This window comes from Mastigoproctus giganteus, chromosome 7 (genome assembly GCF_048544385.1).
Source record: "Mastigoproctus giganteus isolate SK-2022 chromosome 7, ASM4854438v1, whole genome shotgun sequence".
NCBI lineage: Eukaryota > Metazoa > Arthropoda > Arachnida > Uropygi > Thelyphonidae > Mastigoproctus > Mastigoproctus giganteus.
Window position 1 is genome coordinate 54,073,726 of NC_143581.1, and position 22,373 is coordinate 54,096,098.

A 22,373-nucleotide genomic window follows, 5' to 3' on the forward strand; every position below is an offset into this window, starting at 1 on the left:
ATTTTAAAAATCTAAGTTATGCAGAAAAAATAAACATTACATTTGATACTTTCTACTCTGGAATCAGCAGATTTGATGATAAGAGGAACACACTGGCAAAATTTAATGGAAAAAGCTCACTTGTCTTCACACAGTCTTCTAAGAAACAATGACATGCAAAGTGTGTTGTGAATTCATTAACAAATCTGTGAAAATACTTACTGAACGAAAGAGAGACTGTAGAGGCCTAATTCTTTATATCACATTAGGGAGCAGAAGACACCTAAAAGATTTCTCTGGCAATCATATCATTAACAGCAGCAACATTTATCTACTGCAGAAGCAAGATCTTACCCCCACAGGATTTATTTTATTTTTTTTTTTTTGATATTTTATAAAACATTGGATATATGAACTAAACACACTACAGCAACTTTTAAAATGTTGCAAATTTCTATCCCCAGCATATGAAACAAACTTCAAAACAGATATCATCATATATGTTAGCACCAGCATTAGTAGAGGCACATGACACAAAAAAGCAAGCTTATTTAGCATCAGCCAAAAAAAAAAAAAAAAAACACCCTTCCCATTTCACTGATCCATTCATTCCAAATGATTGTCTAGTTTTGCCTTGAATTTATTTAAGCTATTGCTATGTAAGGGCCAGAGCATGCTTAGAAGTCAATTTCCACATCTTTTATAACTTTTAATTGATATACTGATTTTAACAGTATGTTTGTTACTCTTTAAAATAATACACTTGATTATCACTTGCATGCCTTTATGATCACACTGTGCATTTCTACTGCTGTTTTCCTGTGACTGACTTACAAAACTGTATTATTATATTGTGTGTAGTGACAATGAAGGATGTTTATATTTTGGTTTGTGAATGAAAATTATGCCATGCACTGTGAAATAAAATAACTTACTATAAAAACAACATACGTACATATTTATATGTTGTTGTTGTTGTTGTTTGGTTTTTAGGAGCATTAGCAACTAAGGCCATATTGCTCCAGGATATGCGGCGGTCATTCCTTAACCTTTCCGCATCCTCCGTATTTGGTGGTGACGGGCTCGAACCCCGGTCTAATCAAGAAGCGTGTGCTACGCACTGCTGCTCCTTCCCACCTGGCTACGGAGGCGCCTTACATACATACATATTTATAATAAGATATTTTTATAAAAATATCTTAAAGATAACTGCATTCCATTTTAGAAAATTATAACATGGCAGCAAATAGTTTTATTGAAATTTTTATTGAAATTGCACTGTGAAATAAAATAACTTACTATAAAAACAACATACGTACATATTTATAATAAGATATTTTTATAAAAATATCTTAAAGATAACTGCATTCCATTTTAGAAAATTATAACATGGCAGCAAATAGTTTTATTGAAATTTTTTTGCTATTTAAGTCCACTAAATACTATAAAAATAAAATATCTATTATTATTGAAAACTGTTAGGTGTTTTAGTTTAATTTGTCAGCCTAAATGGAGTACAGTCATCTCTTGATGACTGTACTCCATTTTGAAAATTATGATTCAGTAAATTACACTAGTCTTCAGTTTTTAACATTTATTTTTCTTACTGCCATTATACAGTGTTTGTAAAAATTATTGCACATGAAAAATAAATAAATGACCACCATTCATATCATCCTAAGCCCCTTACACACACACACAAACAGACACTATTTAACCCTTGTTCATTCACAGACTAGTGCTTCTGAAATTAGTTTACTAACATCTAATTGCCTTTCACAGTGCCTCTAAAAGGTACTGAAAGTCTCTAGATAATTGGATGATACATTTTGGTGACACGAAAGATTCAAACAAGACATCAACCACATGCCAAAAACAGTGTAGCTCAGACCACACTGTTTTTGGTATGTGGATAGGTATTTTAGATGGCATCCAATGTGTTAATCCAAGGGTTAATAGGACTTATCTAGTCTAGTTAATTCTGAGCCCTCAATTTCTAATAATGGTTAGATCTGATGGAGCGCTAATAAGGAAGGCATCCTTAAGTTCTCTTTCTTTGGTATGTCTGCAGATAAAAAGTTAGCCTGATTAGGGTTGAACGAAGTAGGTTTCTTCTCAAGTGCTGATGGGATTCTTCCTCTTGCTCAGACTACACACGAGGGGACACAAATTCAAACGAGGAAGAATGGTTGTAGAATAGATGTATGGAAGTTTGCCTTTAGTCATCAGATGGTTGATTACTGGAACAAACTTGCATCTGTTGTTGTGGAAGTTGATAGTTTAAATAAATTCAAGGAAGAAATAAACAAACTATTGGATGGAATGGATAGGTGAAATGGAAATTTTTTTTTTTTATGGGCTGATGCTGTATAAGTTTGCATTATTTGCCACTACTAATACTAATAGTTCATTCAGCATTACTGAATAAGAACTATTACAGCTTAAATTAACTTAAAATGTAGTTATAAGACTGATTCAGGAGTTTTCTGTGTGGTAGGTTCCCGGGTATTTTAAGTTGTTGTTATTTGGTTTTTAGGAGCATTAGCAACTAAGGCCATATTGCTCCAGGGATATGTGGTGGTCATGCCCTGATCTTTCCGCATCCTCCATATTTGGTGACTCATGGGCTCGAACCCTAGTCTAATCAAGAAGTGTGTGCTACGCACTGCTGCTCCTGCCCACCTGGCTATGGAGGCGCCATGGGTATTTTAAGTGGAATTCAATATATTAATTCAACAATAGGCACAGGACAAACCCAATGTAGTTTTTTCTGCTGCCTAAAGGAGCATTATGATGACTTTACAACTAATCAAAGAATTCCAAGAAACTGGACTACCTGCAACAATCAGTGAATGTTTGGGAGATTAACCAAAACATCATCACTATCAATATCCACATAACAAGCGGAAGGGCATGCCAGGAAATGAACAGCATTGCTACACACAGGACACAATGTTACACATTTCAACACCCTTACACACAGGGAAGGCAATTGCTTAATAAATTTCATGCTTTAAAACTGAAGCTCAGAAAAGAACAAACATATTATATCAGTGGTTTTCGACCTTTTTTTTAATAACGGCACCCCTAAGTAATTTATTTTATTTTGCAGCACCCCTACTCAACTTTCTGCTTGTTAGATCCGATTCTCTCTCTCTGTATAGGTCTAATATTAAAAAATATATATATTATATGATAGTTATTACAATATAACTATAAACAAAATTACAATTCATAATACAAATTATATATTTTATTCTTTATATAGAGGTACTAAGTAAACATCAATTATAGATCACCACGAAATTAAAAAGATGCCATACACCTTTTTATAATGAAATAAACATATAAATTTAAGTAACTTAAAACCAAATTATGTGGCACCCCTGGAATGTTGTTGTGGCACCCTAAGGTGCCATGGCACCCTGGCTGAAAACCACTGTACTATATCAAAAGAAATTTATTGTTCTACCAATCTGTTATTCTCAATACCCAAACCTACATATGTGGTGCTTAGTGTTTACATTTGCAACTTTTACCATGTAGTTCATAAAAAGAACTGGAAAGGTTGTTATGATTACTATGATTGTTACCCTCTCACCAAATTTAACTCTTCCATGAAATACTTCTCAGCAACAACGGTAACAATAATATAAACCCAATGTCATAGCTGAATGGTGGGTGTAACCAGAAAGCTAATTTGTATATTCACATTTAGCTTTTACTCAGCTATATTAATAAGCAATTTGATATTTAAACAAATTTTTGAAATCCTACATATTTTAAAATCTAGCATATTAAGAGAAAAACATTTATGAAAGAAACCAACCTGGATGACCTTTACATCCAATTATGTCTCCCCTTCTTATCTTTTTATTATCACTGAAGAATTTCTCTTCTGAAGAATAATATCTATGGTTTAAAAAAATTGCAATATAATTTGCTATCGATAGCTTGCTAAATATATTTAGCATTAAAGAAGGTCAAATATAAAATACAATTCTTAATTTTTTTTTTTATCAAAAATATAACCAATAAGAACAGAGAGTTTATTTTAATGAAATAGGATTAAATTTGCATTCTTACTCATAGTATAATTTTAATACATATGAATGTTCTAGACCAATTTTTAAATGGTGGTTTACAGATTAGTGATGAACCACAATCTAGTCCAAAATATATCACTTTTTTGGTTCTTAGTACACACAACTAAAAAGATAAAGCTATGTGATTAGAGCATAAATTATGTCATTCATAGTTATAAACATAAGCTGCTAAAGTAGTCCTATGGATAACTTGATAAGGCATTACCATCTAACAAAGTCAACTATGCATTTGGGAGCACGAAACTTTGCTACTTCAACTTCACTTCATATTCTAGACCTGATCATTGGCCATTATGATCACTACCCTCTCATCAAATTTAACTCTTCCTTGAAATGCTTCTCAGCAGTAACAGTAATACAAAAACAATGTCACAGCCTAATGGTGGATGTAACCAGCCAGCGCCTGCAACTACAAATTTTAATTGTAACTGCACAAACCATGTTAATGAAAAAAATTCAGATACACATTTCTCAAAGGCACATGGAATTAAGATCTCAAGAGTTCTTGTTTGTTGCTGCAACAGCTGATAGTGGCAAGAGGAGACAAGGGTAGTGATGTTTCAGATGAACAGGAAACTGGCCAGAGAAATAAGCTTAAATAACTTCAAGAGGTGTGTCAGGGTAGAAAGCAAACACATAGTCTTAATGTGTCTACAGTAATATCAAGAGTGTTATCAATAAAATGAGTGAACCTGAACTTCTTGGTTAGGACGAATGCTGACATAATAGGACAAACAGAAATGTGGTGCCAGCAAGAAATGAGGGATGATGGGGTTCACTATGGTACACAACGTAGTTTGGAAGGATACAGAAGATAGAAGGGGTGGTGGGATAAAAGTCTGTGAAAGAAAGCTTTTGCTGAGCATGGCAAAAGCTTCCACATGTTCAGAAGTTACACAAGTTAGTATAGAATCTGTGCGATGTCAGCTAATTGGAAGCAAAAGAATAATGAGAGTGAGAATAATCTACGAACCAGAAGATTTTCAAGATTATGATAGAGCCACTACATGCAGATGGAATGGGCAAGTAAGGGTAAATGTCATATTATGGATTATTTCAATTTGCCATTATGATCACTGACCAAAGGGAACCAAATTTTTAGATCAACTAGATGATTATTATTTGTATCAGCATATTATGGAAAGAACTAGGGTTAAGAATATTCTAGACCTGATCATCATCCATAACAGCTTAAGGTGCTAGAATAAACCCTTGCTAATCCAGAGTAATTTGGGGGAGAGATCATCCGGATTAAGCAATAATCCAGATTAGTGAAGCAAAAGATAGCCCTAAACGACAAAAAAAAAACTTAGAACACAAATAAATGGAAAATTTAATGATACAGGTAGTGCTGATGAAAATAAATTAAAAAAAAAAAAAATTTAGGTGAATATTAGAAAAATGTGCTTTGAGGAAAAAAATAACTGTAGAGCCTTTATTTAAAAACCATAAAAAGACAATACATTTATCCATCGATATATGGACAAATTTATTGTGTTTTTATACATTTATCAGGTGGCGCTGACGGCGCACACCAATGCCACTTGATCGTTCTGTGAACAGGAATACCACTTAAATACAGCTTCTTCCAGCAACCCCCTCTTTTGGCTTTTTTAATGTCTATTTGATAGACTGTTTTTATCACTCTCCACATTGAATTTTAAAGGAAATGTCTTTATAGATTCTTTTTGTTTATTAATATCTGTTGACACAACCTGTTGGCCAATATCAAATTCTTCAGCAATTTTTTTTTCCCAGGAACACCATTTTCAAGTTGTTCTATCACTTTGAGCTTGTTAATGATAGTTAAAGTAAAATGTTTTCTTTTTACTTCATGTTTTAATTCTTTAGAACTCATAATTATATAAAATATGTTAACTTATGTACATATGTATAAAGAAGTAAGCAAATGAAGCAATATAAGCAATAACATCCGTCCGACTCAGAGTCAACAATACTGAACAGCATGCAAGACAATGTAATGTATGTTTCTTGTGTCTCTCTGTGCAGTCAATCAGCATTCCTAAATCCCTTGTCTTTCAAAGTACTCAACTGTGAACATCCATCCAATAAAATTTCATATTTCGATCCGGATTAACTGTGACCAGATTAGAGAGGCTTCCATCAATTGAGAAGACAGTATATGAATAGTGAATATATTAGATTATCGAATACCTTTAAAGCAAAAGCTGCAGAACTATAAATGCACATATAACATTAATAAAATATAATAAATGAGACAGCCAGTTTAACAGAGCAGAAAAAGTTGGTGGAACGATGAAAGGTACTTGAAGCCTATGATAACTAGAAGTTGATCTGTAAAAGCAGTACAGAAAATGTTAAGCTGGCAAAGGCTGAGTATGAGAAATTGCTGGTTAAGAGCAAAGAATGGAGACAAAGAGTTTTTCACATATGCAAATATAAAGAAGAAATTAAAGAATCAGACTGGAATCTTGTGAAAGTCTTATATAACCCAGCTGATGTTGCAAATGAATGGAACAAGCATTTTGCAGCAATCTTTACAGACAAAACACCCTTCACAGTAAGAAAAATGTCTGCAAATAAAGCTGGAAAGCAAGAAATTAATAATACTGAAATTACAGAAGGTTGTTTATTAGAAAAACTTTCAAGCCTAAAGATGAGCAAGGCTTCCTAGAAATGACCGGACTCAAGAATTGACAACATATTACCAATACATAAAGGCAGTTCTAACAGCAAAGTGGTTAATACCAATGTCAGTAATGGTAGGGAAAACTGTGGTGGCAATGATCAAGAGAGCAATATAGGGCCATTTAGAAAAAAAGGAATTCTGAAAGACACACTACAGAATTATGCAAAGGGGAAATTGTTTAACCAACTGGTTAGCTATTTTGAGAGTCACTTGTGATGGATGTAAGAAATAATTCTGACATTATTTGGATTTTAGAAAGGTACTCAATCACACACAAGAGGTTATTGTACAAGCTTAAATTTTTGATATCACAGGTAAGATCCTTAAATGGATTGCAGGGTAGTGCAGAGAAATTGGCAAAGCATTGTGACAGTGGTTACTCTTCAAATAACTGGATTAATGCAAGGAGTATATACCTCCAAGGACTAGTACTGGGACCAATATTGTTTCTGAATTTCTTAAATGACATTGAAAAAGGGTAGAAATTATGTTAAAATTTTCAGTTTAAATCAGTTTAAAAAAGTCTAAATCAGTGCTAAGCAGAGTTTATTTCGGCTGATTTAGATAGGCTTCAAGGATAGTCAGAAAAGTGGTAGCTATATTTTGATGGAGAAAAATGCAAGATGGGTAATAGGATACGCTTGGGAAATAGCAACCCCCAAAATAACATACACTTGATGAAACTGAATTTAAAAAAGTAAATGAAGAAAGAAATTTGAGAGGGGGAGTTAAGATATAGGTAGACATGAAGTTCTCCCCATGCAGTGTAGACAAGTAGCAAGGGGGGGGAGAGAGGGAGGGAGAGAGAGAGAGAGAGAGAACCCTATGGTGTTCTGTTGACTATTTACTGAACATTTGCTTTTAGAGATAGGGAGGTCACAATCCCACTACATAAGGCAAGTGTAAGACTGTAGTTGGTGTAACACTGTGTCCAGGTATGGAGACCATACCTAAAAAAAGACAATCTTGAAAAGGCCCAAAGATGGGTAATGTTCTGGTGGGATCTGCAAAAGGTCATTCACTTAAGGAAAAATTGTGAATATGAATGCCACAGAACTTGGTAACTAGGCATCTTAGAGGGGACTGAATTGAGGTCTAAAAAGCTCTGAGAGGAGAAAGTAAAATGAATGAGGGTGAAATTTTCACTGTTAAAAATGATTCCAAAACTATCATAGATACACAAGTACAAACTGACTACTATTACAGATTCTCAAATACAAGTAGACTATTACCATAATTACTTGAGTACAAGCATAAGTCAGCCCCTAGCTTTGGGCCTCAGGAAGTCAAAAATGTAATGGCCCATTGTGTAGGTGAATATTAGAAAATGTGCTTTGAGGAAAAAAAGCCAACAATGCTTAAATTTTGTATATTTTGACAAAATAAAATGGGTGAAGTATGCAAAACTATTTGATCTTTTTTTTTTGGTAGTAAATGAATGGAATATTTATATTAATGTATTTTATAAAATCAAAGATACTGTTTATCACTTATCTTAATACAGTTGATTCCGGTTATTTGGGACTAGTGCATTTTGGCCCAATTAAGTGGCTGCCCCAATTATGCGAAGTTTCATGTAAATAGTTAAAAATACAGTGAACCCCCACTTTACAATTGATTCACTGTACAATCAAATCATGTTACAATGGACTCACCATAGTAAAGTACCATTCACTATACGATGTGTAGTAAGTGCTGGTCATTGTGATCACATTTGTGAATTGAATTTTAATTCTATTAAATAGCAATTCTAATTAGCAAAAATAGGAGGAATATTATCCACAGGCTATAAAATTAAAATATATTAAGCACAAATTTACACTTTATTGCCTTACCAATTAAAAAATTAGATAATATGTGAAAATCAGAAGAATATATGTGATGATCGGAATAATTAATACGTACTGTAATATGTACATTACTAACTAGTTGAAATTTCTGTTAACTGGCATTTGTGGGTGGGGGTTAAAATTTAAAACAGTAAAAAGATAAGCAATCAACAACAAAGAACACGGCATACACAAATTGCAAGTAACACGATACACGCAAGTGAGAACGGAGTAACAAGTTACAAAGCTTTAAAAATAGGAATAAAGAGAAGATTCTGAAAATTAAGTTTTTTATATGATTGAAGATTTCATGGAAGTGTAAACACATTTCACCATAATAACCCACAGAATTCCAATTGTTGGTATTATCGCAAATTCAATAAGATCGAGTTTACTATCTGTTTATGATAGATTGCACTAACAGAAAAGCCCAATAAACAGGTTACTGCTAATTGTTTTATTGTTTTATGGTTGTGACCACAGAGAAGTACTACTCTGTGGTTGTGACCTCCAGAAATCCGACTGAACCACAAAATACGGTCAGAGACAATCGTAGGGTAATCTCCAGTCTCCTGCCCCGATTAAATGGCATGTTGTCCCAATTAAGCGAAGTAAACTCTGGCTATTTTCATAATAAACAGCTGCCTGTCTCAAATAACCGGAATCCACTGTATTACGTGATTAAGCAACTGTTTAAAATATTATGTTATTACCAAAAACTTGGAAGACTGTCACCTGGATTTGTTTTTTGTGCACTGTTCTGTACAGTGCACAAAAAACATTAGTGACAACTAGATAAGCAATAAATGCATCACACGTGCTCTATAAAGAATTGAAAACAGTGTGAATTTTTCCCAGTAACATAAAAAAATTATTTTATGTTATTAACATATTTTTTTTTTCATAAGTAGAAACCTTACATGACCCATATATAAGGTGACTCTGTACTTCTTGATTTTGAAGACATCCAAAAAAAGTAACATAAATTCAAATTAATGAGGAAGAGGTTTAGATTTAGTCTGGATTGTAAGAAGTTTCCTTTTAGCCGGCATGTTATTACTTACTGGAATAAGTTGCCTCCATGTGTGGTTGAGGCAATTCATGGGAGCTTGGGGAAATTCAAATGGAGCTCCATGGGAAAGCATGAAACCCCATGGGAGCTTGGGAAAATTCAAAGGTCAACTAGACAGGTACCTATGTGAGGAGGGAATTTCGTTTAGGTAGGTAGGTAGTTTATTTTTTCTTTGGCTGATACAGCAAGACCTTGAAGCTTCCTTGGACCATATGGCTAAAATCAATTGCTATGTAAATATATAATAATTATATAACTGTTACAATTTGAAAACAATGACGCCATGAAAAATTAATCACAATATCTCAGTCAGATTCAGAGTTTATAAGATATAAAAAAAAAAAAAATTCCTCTAATTACAGGGTTTTTTTATTATTATTATTTTTTTTAAATGAAAACCCCAAACACAAAAGGTATCAAAACCTATAGTACTTAGTACCACGAATGGGTTAAAGGAAATGGAGAGGAAGGGGATGCTGGAAATTTTGCTCTAGAGACTAAACATGGGTTTCACCACTTCAAGCCTCCAATAAGCAAAGTGGTGGTATTACTGTTAACAGCACATTCTAAAATTAGTCTCATTTAATTAACTTGGAAAAAGTCAAAATCCTACATTTCTAGAAATTTTCAGGCATTCACATCCATTAAACATTAATAAAGAAAAAAAAAACATAACAAATTAAAATAAAAAATGAATATTTAATAAATAAATTATTAATTAATAAAGACAGCACATATTGATTATTTTTAACACTTGATTATACAAGTATATTTTATTAAACAGAGGTCAGATGTCATTATACAAGCTTCTAACATTTATTCTTTCATCTAATTTATAAATTTCTACAGAATGCAAGTATTATTCTATACTTCCATTACCTTGCATTAGCCATAACCTGAATTTTTGTTTCTCCTTCTAAAAGATCATAAAACATGAGTTTACGTCCTGACTCCCTTTTTGTGAATATTCGGCCAGCAACAGTAATCACTTCATTTTCCAGAATATGTCCCTTCTCTATGTGATGATATTTTTTAAAGAAATTTGTCAAGGACAGAGATACATCATATCTGTGTGGGTAAGGATTTTCATTCAAAGCCTTAAGTTGAGCAATTTCTTCAGATCTAATCTGAAAATAATGCTGAAACAATATAAAGAGAAATATAAAGAATCACAAGGCTCTGAATATATTTAATAAAATATATTTTAACGATAGTAGTATTAAATAAAATAAAAACAGATTTATCTTACTGTAATATCAATGAAAGATTTAAAACAAATATTTCAATATTCCAATGCCAATATCACTGGTAATCAAATGCTCCACTAAGATAACACCAGTTAACTTCATCATAGTCTAGTTTCTCTTATTATTTAAATGTCATTGGGATTTATGGGGTATGATCAGAGAAGTTTGGAGGCGGACTTTGTCTTGAAATTATGGCATTGTATCAAGTTGCAATTTGCCACACGTTCAGTGAATTATCTAGATGTAATAATGCATGAAGGATCTGTTTATCTGCAGTCAGTGTGATTTAGTGTTAGTATGCAACAAACTCTAAAATAACTGAAAACAGTATCATTTTAAGTGTATCTCATATTGTGAATACCTTCACGAGTTGCCATGATATTGCACTACCTCGAATAAGTAATGCTTCACCAATGAAGAAGATTATCATCACTCATTCTCAGGGAATACTACCACCCAGACAGCACCATTTCAAGGCTATTTCATCTTTTCTCAGTTGGTGGTTAGGTACCCTGGTGATGCAATGATGATGCAATTCAGTTATGAAGTACAGGCCAGCCTCCATTAACACAATTAATTCATCCAGTGAGCGTATTATGCAAAACGGAAACACGCTAATCGAATATAATAATCAATAGGAAAAATTATAATTGGTCCTTGACCTTCAGGAATGTCCATAAAAAATTTTAAAAATACCTTTCAAATAACTTTTTAACTGTAAACCATGTAAAAGATAATGAAAATAATTATAGAATTAAATGTTTATTGCATAAAACAGCATATCCCAAACTGCCGCGGAATATTTTAAATTTTCGAGGGAAACACAGCGATACTCGACATCTATCAGACACTGTGCGAACTACTAGCTCGAGGTAGTTCACAGTTTCAACATTACTTATTAAATTGTTTGGACCTAACTACTTAATAAATGGAACTGTTATTCCATTTATTAAGAACTTTTGGCCAAGGGGCGCCATGAAAAAATTACTGAGACACTAAGGGTGCCGTGAATCAAGAAAGTTTGGGAACCGCTGGCATAAGATACACAATGAAGAAACTATTTGTTACAAAAATATTTGACCAGAGTCGTTTGAACAGTGTTGGCTTTCTTTTTTTCATCAATCAATTTCCGATAGCTGACAACAATCTTCTCTAGGCCCTGTCAAAATAAATATCGCAGAGAACCGCAAAACTTTTATTTGAGGTTTTCTCTGCGATACGAAAGATTTCATCTAGTTCTTTTACCATTATCTCCTTTGTGGTGACATTTTCATCTGGCTCATTTAAAAATTAATTTCTTTTGCATTTAAAAGCAATTTAAATGCAAAAAAAATTAATTAAAAAGAATTTTTAAATGCAAGTCTGCAAGTGACTTTATTAGCGGGAGACAAACAAGTAACACATCTTCTTCCGATGGTTGATGGAACACACTGAGGTGGGCAGCGGGCAAATTCTTGTTTATTGCCCATCCGATGTGTGGTAAGCTTAGCGTGCGATTCAAATATTTTTCAACTATCACATAAAAAAAGATCGTGTTAACTGGAAATTTGCATCATATAAAGTGAAAAGTGGTATAATTTTTTCAAAAAGCAGTAACTGAAAAACATATTAATCGAACTTGTGTTATGCACGGCATGGCTGTATAACTATAGAATTATGCATGAGTTATGCACGGCCTGGCTGTATAACAATATGAGAGATGTCTGATGGTGTATGAAATGAATCAGACAAAATGCATTTTATTTTAGGGCTTATGCCTCAGGCTGTATGAAAGTTTAACTGACGTAGAACTTAGTGCAAGAGCATCATGTTAGTATGCAGCAAATTCTAATATAGCTGAAAACAGCATCATTTTCAGCAAAAAATGGAGTCAAATAGAGAAAATACAGACATAAATTTGGGCACAGACCATATTTAAAAATACAAGATTAAGAAAAAAAATTGAGTCACAAAGAACAAGCTCCTGAAATTTAAAATACACAAATCTTTACCTCGGCATCTACTGTCTCTTCTTGATTATCCTCTTTTATGGGGGACCTTTCGTGAATAAGTCTCTTTTTCTCACCTTTGTATTCAGCTTCCCAAGTTCTAGTTTGCATAAAGAGAAAAAGTTCTTCTTAGCTAAAAGTAACACTAAATGACAATTTTTCAGCCAACAATACAAAAATGCATACAAAATAATAAAGCTATATGGCAATTTTGCTATGTCCCTGGAATTAAAAAAGAGCAAAAAAAGAGAGGATCATTTCCCAGAGATAAGTTAGAATTTAAAATTTCTAATCATTCCTTTTGTATATCATAAAGAACAGATGTTGCTGTTTTTATTTATTTATTTTCTATTTTATTCAGTTTAGAGCAGTGTTTATCAACCTTTTTTTAATTATCGCCCCCTAAAGGGCGTTTTTAGACAATTTTTTTTCCTAATGGCCCCCCATGAAATTTTAAACAAGAAAATACTTTATACTTACTCTTTTTGTTCATTGGTATCCCTGAGCCTGATGCTTCTTAGCTAAAAGTTCAATGTTCCATATGATGTTAATAAGTTTAATTCTGTCTCCTCTCGAACATATATGAATTCTGTTTCGTTCCTTTGTTAATATTTTATTTACCGAACTAAAACACTTTCAACCATATAAGATGTTGGAAAACAAAGAAGTACTTTGGCCATTTCAGACCACATTGTTGGATAAAGAAGTTCAGTTGTTTTTGATCCCCACAACTCAGCATTCCATCTTTTTTGAATTTATATTTGCATTCTCCATTACATTTTAATTCAATGGGTTCTTGAATTTTTTCACTAGCAGATCTGGCATCGCATCCAATTGGATCTAACACCCATGGCTTCACTTCAAAAGAAAATAAATCTGAAAATCTGTTTTTCATTTCATCTTTTAAAGAACACAAATGATCTGAACAATTCTTAAAATCATTCTTGGTGAGAGATTCATTGATTTCAGCTAACTCTTGCATACCATGAAATTGTTTTCTCATTAAACTGATTTCAAATATTTCTATTTTTTTGGTGAAGGCATTAATACGCAGTCTTCACCATAATTAATTTCCCTTGAAGTCGAAGTGATACTTCGTTAAGTTTTCAAAAAATCCAAGCTATATAGTGTACATTGTTTTTGTGTTTGCTGATCTACTTTACTAAATCTGTGTCTCTTTTGCTTTTTAAAAAACCAATTATTGTATCAAAAAGGTTTACAAATCTTGTTAGGCAATTTCCTTTAGAAAGCCATCTGATTTCTGTATATAAAAGAAGCCTCACATACTGTTCTTCATTATCAACACAAAGTTTTCTTAAAAGGCGATCATATTTGTTATGTGACTTTATTTTATTGATGGTTTTAATAACCATACTGAGAGATTGAAAAAGAATTAGAACAAAAATAGATGCTCCAGTACAGCCAATTTCTATAGATTTTACAAACAGCATCTCTTCTTGCAATTTATAATCATCATCGAAATAGCAAATGTATGCCATTAGAAGGGCCTTATTGTCAGTAACTGTGGATTCATCAATCTGAATAGAAAAGTTTCTTGTTTTTGGTTTGTCAATTAGCTGCTCTTCAATGTTAACTAACATCGCATCCATTCGTCTTCGAATTGAATCGTTGCTCAGTGGCAATGCTTTTAAAATATTAGAAGGATTTTGATGCATCACTGTTGAAATTAGTCTCTAATGTGGGTCATATAACAGTCTCAGCAACTGTATGAGCACTACCAGTTTTTGCAATGATTTCTGCAATTTTATAAGACACAATCATTCCATCATAATTTGTTTGTGTGTTCTTCTTAAATAAGGAAGTAACAACGTTACGTTGCCCAAAATTCTGTTTTAAATTTTTAAAATATTCAATATGTTTACCAACTTTATCAGGATGTTTTCTTTTAAGTGATATAAGAGTCTTGATGGTTTCATAGCCCCATTTGAAAAAGAACTATTACTGCTATCTTGAGTCGAATGGGCTTTCAATAAAACCATAAGCTACATATTCATCCAGATACTGTCGACACTTTTTTTTTTCAACACTTGATATGATTGTTGGGTCAAATAACTAAAAAGAATTAAATAATAATATATAAACTATATGTCACTCACAAAAGCACTGTGCATCAAAAATTTTAAAAAATAAACAACTTCCACAAGGAAACAATAAATCAATACTAATTGTCGCTTAGAAAATAGAAATAGACTGAAACATTTCCTTATCTCATCCATGTCTCATATATTGAAAAATGAAACAAAAGAATAAATAAATAAACCACACTGACCATGCCGCCACCGAGGTCACAACTGTCAGAAAGGTGCAAATGCCAAGGATTGCAGAGACATTACCTCTGAAAGGACTTAGGCATTTAATGCCTATAAAAAGCAGAGGTGGTTCAATTAAATCACGACCACTATCTTCCTTTTACCAAATTTCTCACTCACTCCTAATATAATATACCTATATGTTAAAAATCAGTTGTCTCAGTAGAAAAGAAAACCCAATGAGAGAAATTAAATATTAAGGAATAAGATGTCGTTGGGTAGGAATGAACTTTGAAGGGCCACAAACCATTGTAATACCCATGATTTTTTTGCCCCCTTGGGGGTGATATCACCCACATTGAGAATCCCTGGTTTAGAGCTATAAACTTGCTCAATGAACAGTTGCAGGCCAGAAGGATTTATTATTAAGATGTAATTTTTAATTATTATTATTACAAAAAGCATGTTAATTTTTCTTGTATTCTATTTGTGTTTAAATTATTCAATTTCTACTATTTTTTTTCTACTATTTTATTATAGGTGCATTACTTTTACTTAACTTTTACTTGTTTTGTTGCGTGTTCTACTAACTGCAATTCTGTAAAAATTTCTTCCTTTCTTTTCTATATTGTTTCCTATCTAAGTATTTTTTATCATCTATTTTCAGCATGTTAAATGCACACAAACCCTGTGTTTACAGAAAAAAAGATACAATAGTTATATGTTCTCTGTAAATAATGTTTACAAAGAATATTGTCTTTTTTGGGAATCTGATCAGAATGTCTACTTCAAGTGTATCATTTATTCCGACCATTAGTTTCACCAGGGTGATGTTAGCAGTACTTTTCGGAAAAATGGTTCTATTCTAAAGTTAGCATATGACATGGATCTCAACAGGGTGAGTGAGATTTTCCTATTCTATTCACTGATTTCAAAATCCAGTCTTCTGTGCTATAAATCATTCTTTAATAGCATAATAGGATGAGTCTTTGTATAAGGTCAAAAGTTAAGGTCAAGGAAGGTGCAAAAGTCTGATATAATAATGTTGTTAGAGAGTTTATTTTCCACACAGCAGCTCAGGAATGACAAAACTTTGCCAGGCACAGATGAGGAGCTCTTTGGAAAGGATGAGAGATGAAAAGTTATGCTCAAAGAAAGTAACAAAGTTGACTTAAATTACAGTGTTTCAATCATAACTGTTCAAAATAAAGAAACTTGGAATGCAGGAGACATAACTAGCATCTTAAAAATTAATCATCACAAAAATTTATGAATTTCCAATGAATATCCAACTTTTGTTTTTGTTTCATATCCTAATTGGAGGCATGGCAACTTTCCATCAATTATGTGATGTGAATTTCAATACAAATTCAATAGAATATAATGTGGCTACACGTAAACATTTCTAATTGAAATTTTTTTTCCCTTACTTAGTGCAATGATATTGTGTGAAACACACGGCATTTAAAAAATAAATAAAATTAATAAGCAACTATTATCAGCCCTTTATTATAAATCAAAGGAAACAGAAGATACGTTATTATCCTCCCATCAATGGTTATACTACCACTTCAGTGGTGCAACTTTGTTACTATTTTGTTACCTACTTTGTTACCTTTGTTACTATTAAATTTATGATAAATATACATATGCATAAATATAAATAAATATACATAATTATACACTGCAGGAGGATAACTAACTAGAATACCATGGCAGGAGGATAACTAACTACAATACCCTGGCAGGAGGATATTAGACAAGTACCAAACGGAATACAGGTTATCAATCCTCAGAAAGTCCCTAAAAGTTTGAGCACAACGGGCAAATTCATTTCTGTTCAGTAATTGTTTTTATATCAGGAGAATAACATCACCCTACACATCTGCTGCCAGATTAAAAATATAGTAAATTCTTATTACAATGAATACTATTTTAACAAAAATTATTTCTAGGTCCTGGCCGACTTTCCCGTATTATTAGGATTTGTCAGTCTTGTTTGAATGACACAGTTTTAATAAAATATTCAATATAATGAATTATTTTAGAGTCCACCTATGTCTAAAATGTGTATTCCATATTATAAATATGGCTGGCTATGTCTCCCCCCCCCTCTCTCTCTCTCTCTCTCTCTCTCTCTCTCTCTCTCTCTCTCTCTCTCTCTCTCTCTCTCTCTCTCTCAATAGTACAGCATACTGGCGGCACTGTTTTACAAAAAACAAAAAGGTGTGGTGATGATGATTTTGGGCACAAGCCGTTACTTTTTTTCTTCTTTTACCTTGAAAAATAAATTAAAGAAATGTTCACATTGAAAAAACATTCAAAAAGCAGACATAGGACCATAATGAAATAAGTAGTGGTATAACTAGGGTTGTGGCAACCTGGGCAAATAAAAAAAATTGCACCACTTTGAAAATGCAAAAATTGGAATTTTTGCATTTTTTTAACCATAAAAATGGCAATCTCCAAATTTTGCACCCAGGGCACATGCCTCACCCTAATTACACCACTATAAATAAGCCTCAAGTTTTCATTACTTAAGTCTTTTCCTCTAGAAATATTCCTCTAAGGAGTTCACTCTTTTACAGAAAAAGTGTCAAAAATGGGGAAAAAATTCTACTTAGTCCAATCTACCCACATTTTTTTCACTGCATTATAGCCAAATTTTTGTATTAATGTTGGTAAAAAGTTTAAACATTAAAAACAAAAACTGATATATTAATATTCAGAAAGTAACAATAAGTTGTATCTTCTGTACCCTATTTCTTATAAATAAAATATGCTTTAAGAATGGTACTTAGTGAAAAAAATATTTTTATTCTTAATAAGTATACATATTTAGTCATTTTATTTATTTCTTATTTATTTTAAATTCAATATTTAATTAAAATAAACTAGAAATTACTACTTCTATATATAGTGGATTCTGCTTATTATGATCTCTTTGGAACACAGCTTAATTAATAAAAATAACTGAAAAAACATGAATGAAGCTGTTCAGCATTGTTTGTTGATGCAGAGCACAAATGTTTACATAAAAAAGTGGAAGTGGACAGAAAGAAAACATTAAAATCAAGCAATATAAAATACTTTGCCTGTACATTATTTTTTCTGAGAAAGTAATCAATAAAAATTAAAAACAAACAAATAAAATATTAAAATACTCTAATGTAAAGCAGTCAGACTGGTAGAAGTAGAGTACTGATACAGTACTTCTTTCATGGAGTAGTCACACCAAAGACCATACAAATTGCACAATGCATTAGCAGTAACTATACAAACAACATGTTGAAGTTCAAAAACAAATCAGGATGTTTTTTATTTTCTTTTATTTTAACATAACTTATACATAACATAGCATCCACTCCAAATGACAATGTATATTTATACAGAAAAATTAAAATTATTTGTTGTACACTTAAATGGAGTAAACTTCGTTAGGTAATCACTCCTAAAGTGAAAAGGCAAAAAAAAGTGATAACATAAATTGCTGATTACAATAAATGTATTTTCTTCTATGTATATGTCTGATCAGGACTTCATAAAAGTGATAAAATTATCTGTGATCACAGCAAGAGACATGCACTACATTAAAAAAGTGCAATAGAAATTATTTGAACAAATAACAGATAATAGTTTTTTTACGAGGAAGGGGGGTTAAAAAAAGATTTGTATTCACCCAGAAGTAGTTGTGATAGAAAGATTAATTTTTTTGTTTTACACCTTGAAATCACTATAGCAACCACACAAATTTTGGTTTCGATCCAATATATATATATATTTTTTTTTTCTTTGCAGCGCTAAATGAAGAAGTGTCACAATGGAGTGGAATACAGATCACCGATTCAGTTCCGCTTTCTGCATGAGAAAACATCCAAAACAATCCATGAAGAAATGGTTATTGTTTATGGAGAAGACTGTCCAGGTTACAGCGTTCTTGCACATTAGTATGAGCAATTCAAATGTAGAAGAACCTTGGTGCACGACGAAGAAATCCCAGGACTCCCAGCAACTGCTGTAACTGAAGAGAATGTTGCAAAAATTGGGGCATTAATCCTGGAAGCTAACCACATTAGTGTCAAAGAACTAGTTGCAGAGCTTCAAATTAATGTAGAGTCTATGGAAAACATCATCCATCAACTGTTGCATATGAGTAAAGTGTCTGCTAGATGGGTTCTGGGACTTCTGACTATTATAAACCAGATGAAGGAAAGTGCACAATGTGCCAGGAAAAGCAAGAGAAATTTTTTTCACAACTAGCCACCGTGGATGAAACTTGGATTCTTCACTGTGATCCTGAAACAAAATAAATGTCAAAACAATGGAAACATGCAGGATCACCACCCTCAAAAAGGAAAAGGTGCAACCAAGGTGATGCTGTAAGTTTTTTTGGATAAACATGGTGTAATACTAACAGATTACCTTCAATTGGGCTGTACTGTGATAGCAAAGTATTATTCCAAACTCCTCATAAAGAAAAAAAAAAAAATAAAAGCTATAAAAGAAAAAAGACAGGGAAGGATAAAGGTGTGCTTGCTCCACAATAATGCCCCTGTGCATTCCTTACATGCTGCAGTGAGGTGTGCTCACAAACGTGGGTTTGAAATATTGCCACATCCTGCTAATTCCCCCCCACCTTGCACTCGCAGATTTCTTCCTCTTTCCTGTCCTGAAATCCTTTCTTCAGGGTAAACACTTTGCTGCTGATAATGAAGGTGATTTCTGTTCCAAGTCATGGTTTGAAGGACAGTCAAGCACTTCTACAAAACTCGCCTGTGGTGGTGTATTGAGAGGTGGCAAAAGTGTGTTATTTTGTCTGGTGACCATATTGAAAAAGTGTAATAAATGGCATTTATTTCAACCTTCTGTTATAACTACTGGGTGAATACAAATCTTTCTGAACCCCCTCCATATCTAATTCCTTATAATATTCATTAGTATAAAATTTTGGTACAACAAAATTACTTCTGCATTCCTGAGAAGTTTGTTGTAACAGGATTTCACTGTAATTGCTTTAAAAGGAGCAACAAACAAAAGGAGGTAGAGGTAGTCATAATAAAAGCCAAATGGTTTCTATCTTACTGAGTGTACATCCATAGAGAGCTGAAATCACTTAATAATATTTTCTTGGGAGGGATTTTGGCCTATTGGCCAAAATCCCTCCCAAGAAAATTATTTAAAAAATTAAAAAATTATTTAAAAAAAAAAAAAAAAAGAGTACCTAAAATTATTGGAACAGTTCTCCAAGTATTCCATTGAATATGCAAAATCTTATTGCAGTACAATTTGCTGATGAAATCCCTCCTGTGAATTGTTTCACAATATTTCTTAATAGTTGCATTGACATCACATATGCAGAGGAACAAATCAAAATCTAAACAGCAGGACTTTTGTCCTTTTGCTAAACATCTTTAGCTTTGGATAGCAAAAAAGATTAAAGTAGTGTCATTTAAAGGATATTTCTTTTTGTTGACATAAAACCTAAAATCAATTTTTGTAAGGCTCAAGTGATTCCACACCAAAATCTTATTCCCAAAAGTAACAGAGTAGGTAGCATGATGCCCAGAGTTCTGAATGTAATGTGCCTACATCCATATAGTGCCCAGAAATATAGTAATATTTTTATTTTTAGTGGCTTGTTATTCTGGGCCACTGACACAAATTTTATAAGCTGAAATTCATATACCACCACAAAAATGCGCTGCCAATCGTTTGATTATGGTGCTTGTATACCAACCCAGTTGGAATGAATTCGTAAGTGCTTCTAGTTTCAGATAGCTCACAAAGTATAAAAAGAAATTTATTTTTTAGTAATTGAAATTAATCCAAAAATTTAGGCTAATTAGTTCAGAGGTTTTACTAACCCTTTAAGCATTTCTTTGGATAGTTGGTCATTATGCACATCCTGAAAATGACAAAATCTTATAGATGAAACTGGATACCACTTGAAATATTGCTTGACTGGCACTACAAGTATCTTAACGAAAAAGTTTCTCAAGGTACCCATTGAAAATAAAGCATTTGCCTAAAATGAAATAATAAATAACTACTAAAAGTAAATGACATTAAATACAGTAAAACAAAACTAATATGTAAGCTGAAAGGCATATTACAATACAAGTATACAATATAAGAAAATAGTCCACCCCATCTCCCTGCATGAAAATAATAATAATAATAATAAAAAATACATTAGTTTCTTCTATTACAAAAAATACATGTTTTAGAAAAAAAATGCTTGCATATTTCAGGAAATTCAAGCACAATGAGTTTTAAGAATAAGAAAGTTACTATAAACACTAAGACAGAATTGGTACTAAGGAAGTATCTATATATTACGTTATGCCATATTTTTCATTTCCAACTCTGTCCCCCATTCCTCAATCATTTATCACAAAATCTGAGACACCTGACAAATGAAGTCACAACATTTACTCATTTCTAGCTCTAAAAAAGCCATTGAAATAAATATCAAAATCATTATTTTTAAAAAACTAGATTTGGTTTTCAACATGTAGTTTGTTTCAAAAACTAAATTACTGTAAGAAATCACATATTACAGTAACTTATGGGGGAAAAAAATATGTTCCTAAGAATTGAGAAAATTTAAAAAAAAGATCAAAAAATATTTTCATTTATCATGATCACACAGACAGGAAATGAACCCAAGGTCCTACAAATCGCTGTGAAGAAAATGAAGGACAAGAAACTTATAGCTCAAAATTCAAAATTGGACAAGTAAGATAAAAGACATGTCTTGCAGGAAAACTGCTTGAACAGAATTTTTATTTTTGATTATAAAAACTATGTTGAAGATTTTTTTTTAAATGATATAGATCTGATCATTTAAATTCAACAGCTAAACATTGTGAATTGTCTGTTTCTTTGAGTAACATTAGAGAAAACTGTATACCAAATCTGTGTTCTTTATAATGGCTGCACCAAGAGAATCAGAATAATATTTACCAGTTATCTCCAGCAGCTGACCTTTAAAACTTACAACTTAAGTAAACAAAAATCCAATTTCTTTTTGAATAAGCATAGCATCAGTGCCACTATGTAAATTGATCTTGTAATCAAAATCTTCTCATCATTTAATAAATTCTGCTTTCTGTATATAATGGTCAGCTGATGAATAATGACTGTCAACAAAGAGTGGTGATAAAAAATTTCTATAAAACTGAGGATTTTTGCATTCAAGAAAAAAATAA

The 22,373-nt window shown here is 32.4% G+C and overlaps 1 protein-coding gene across 1 annotated transcript in view; it reads right to left on the bottom strand.

Moving 5' to 3' along the window:
- LOC150082901 (lysine--tRNA ligase-like) overlaps window positions 1-22,373 on the bottom strand; it is an 85,785-nt gene that overhangs the window by 54,500 nt on the left and 8,912 nt on the right. Inside the window, exons 2-5 of the mRNA XM_090376903.1 lie at window positions 21,027-21,187; window positions 12,896-12,992; window positions 10,537-10,796; window positions 3,809-3,891 (exon numbers count right to left, since the gene is read on the bottom strand). Of these exons, the coding sequence (XP_090233029.1) occupies window positions 3,809-3,891; window positions 10,537-10,796; window positions 12,896-12,992; window positions 21,027-21,169 (583 nt within the window). The 5' untranslated portion in view covers window positions 21,170-21,187. The remainder of the gene's footprint in view (window positions 1-3,808; window positions 3,892-10,536; window positions 10,797-12,895; window positions 12,993-21,026; window positions 21,188-22,373) is intronic.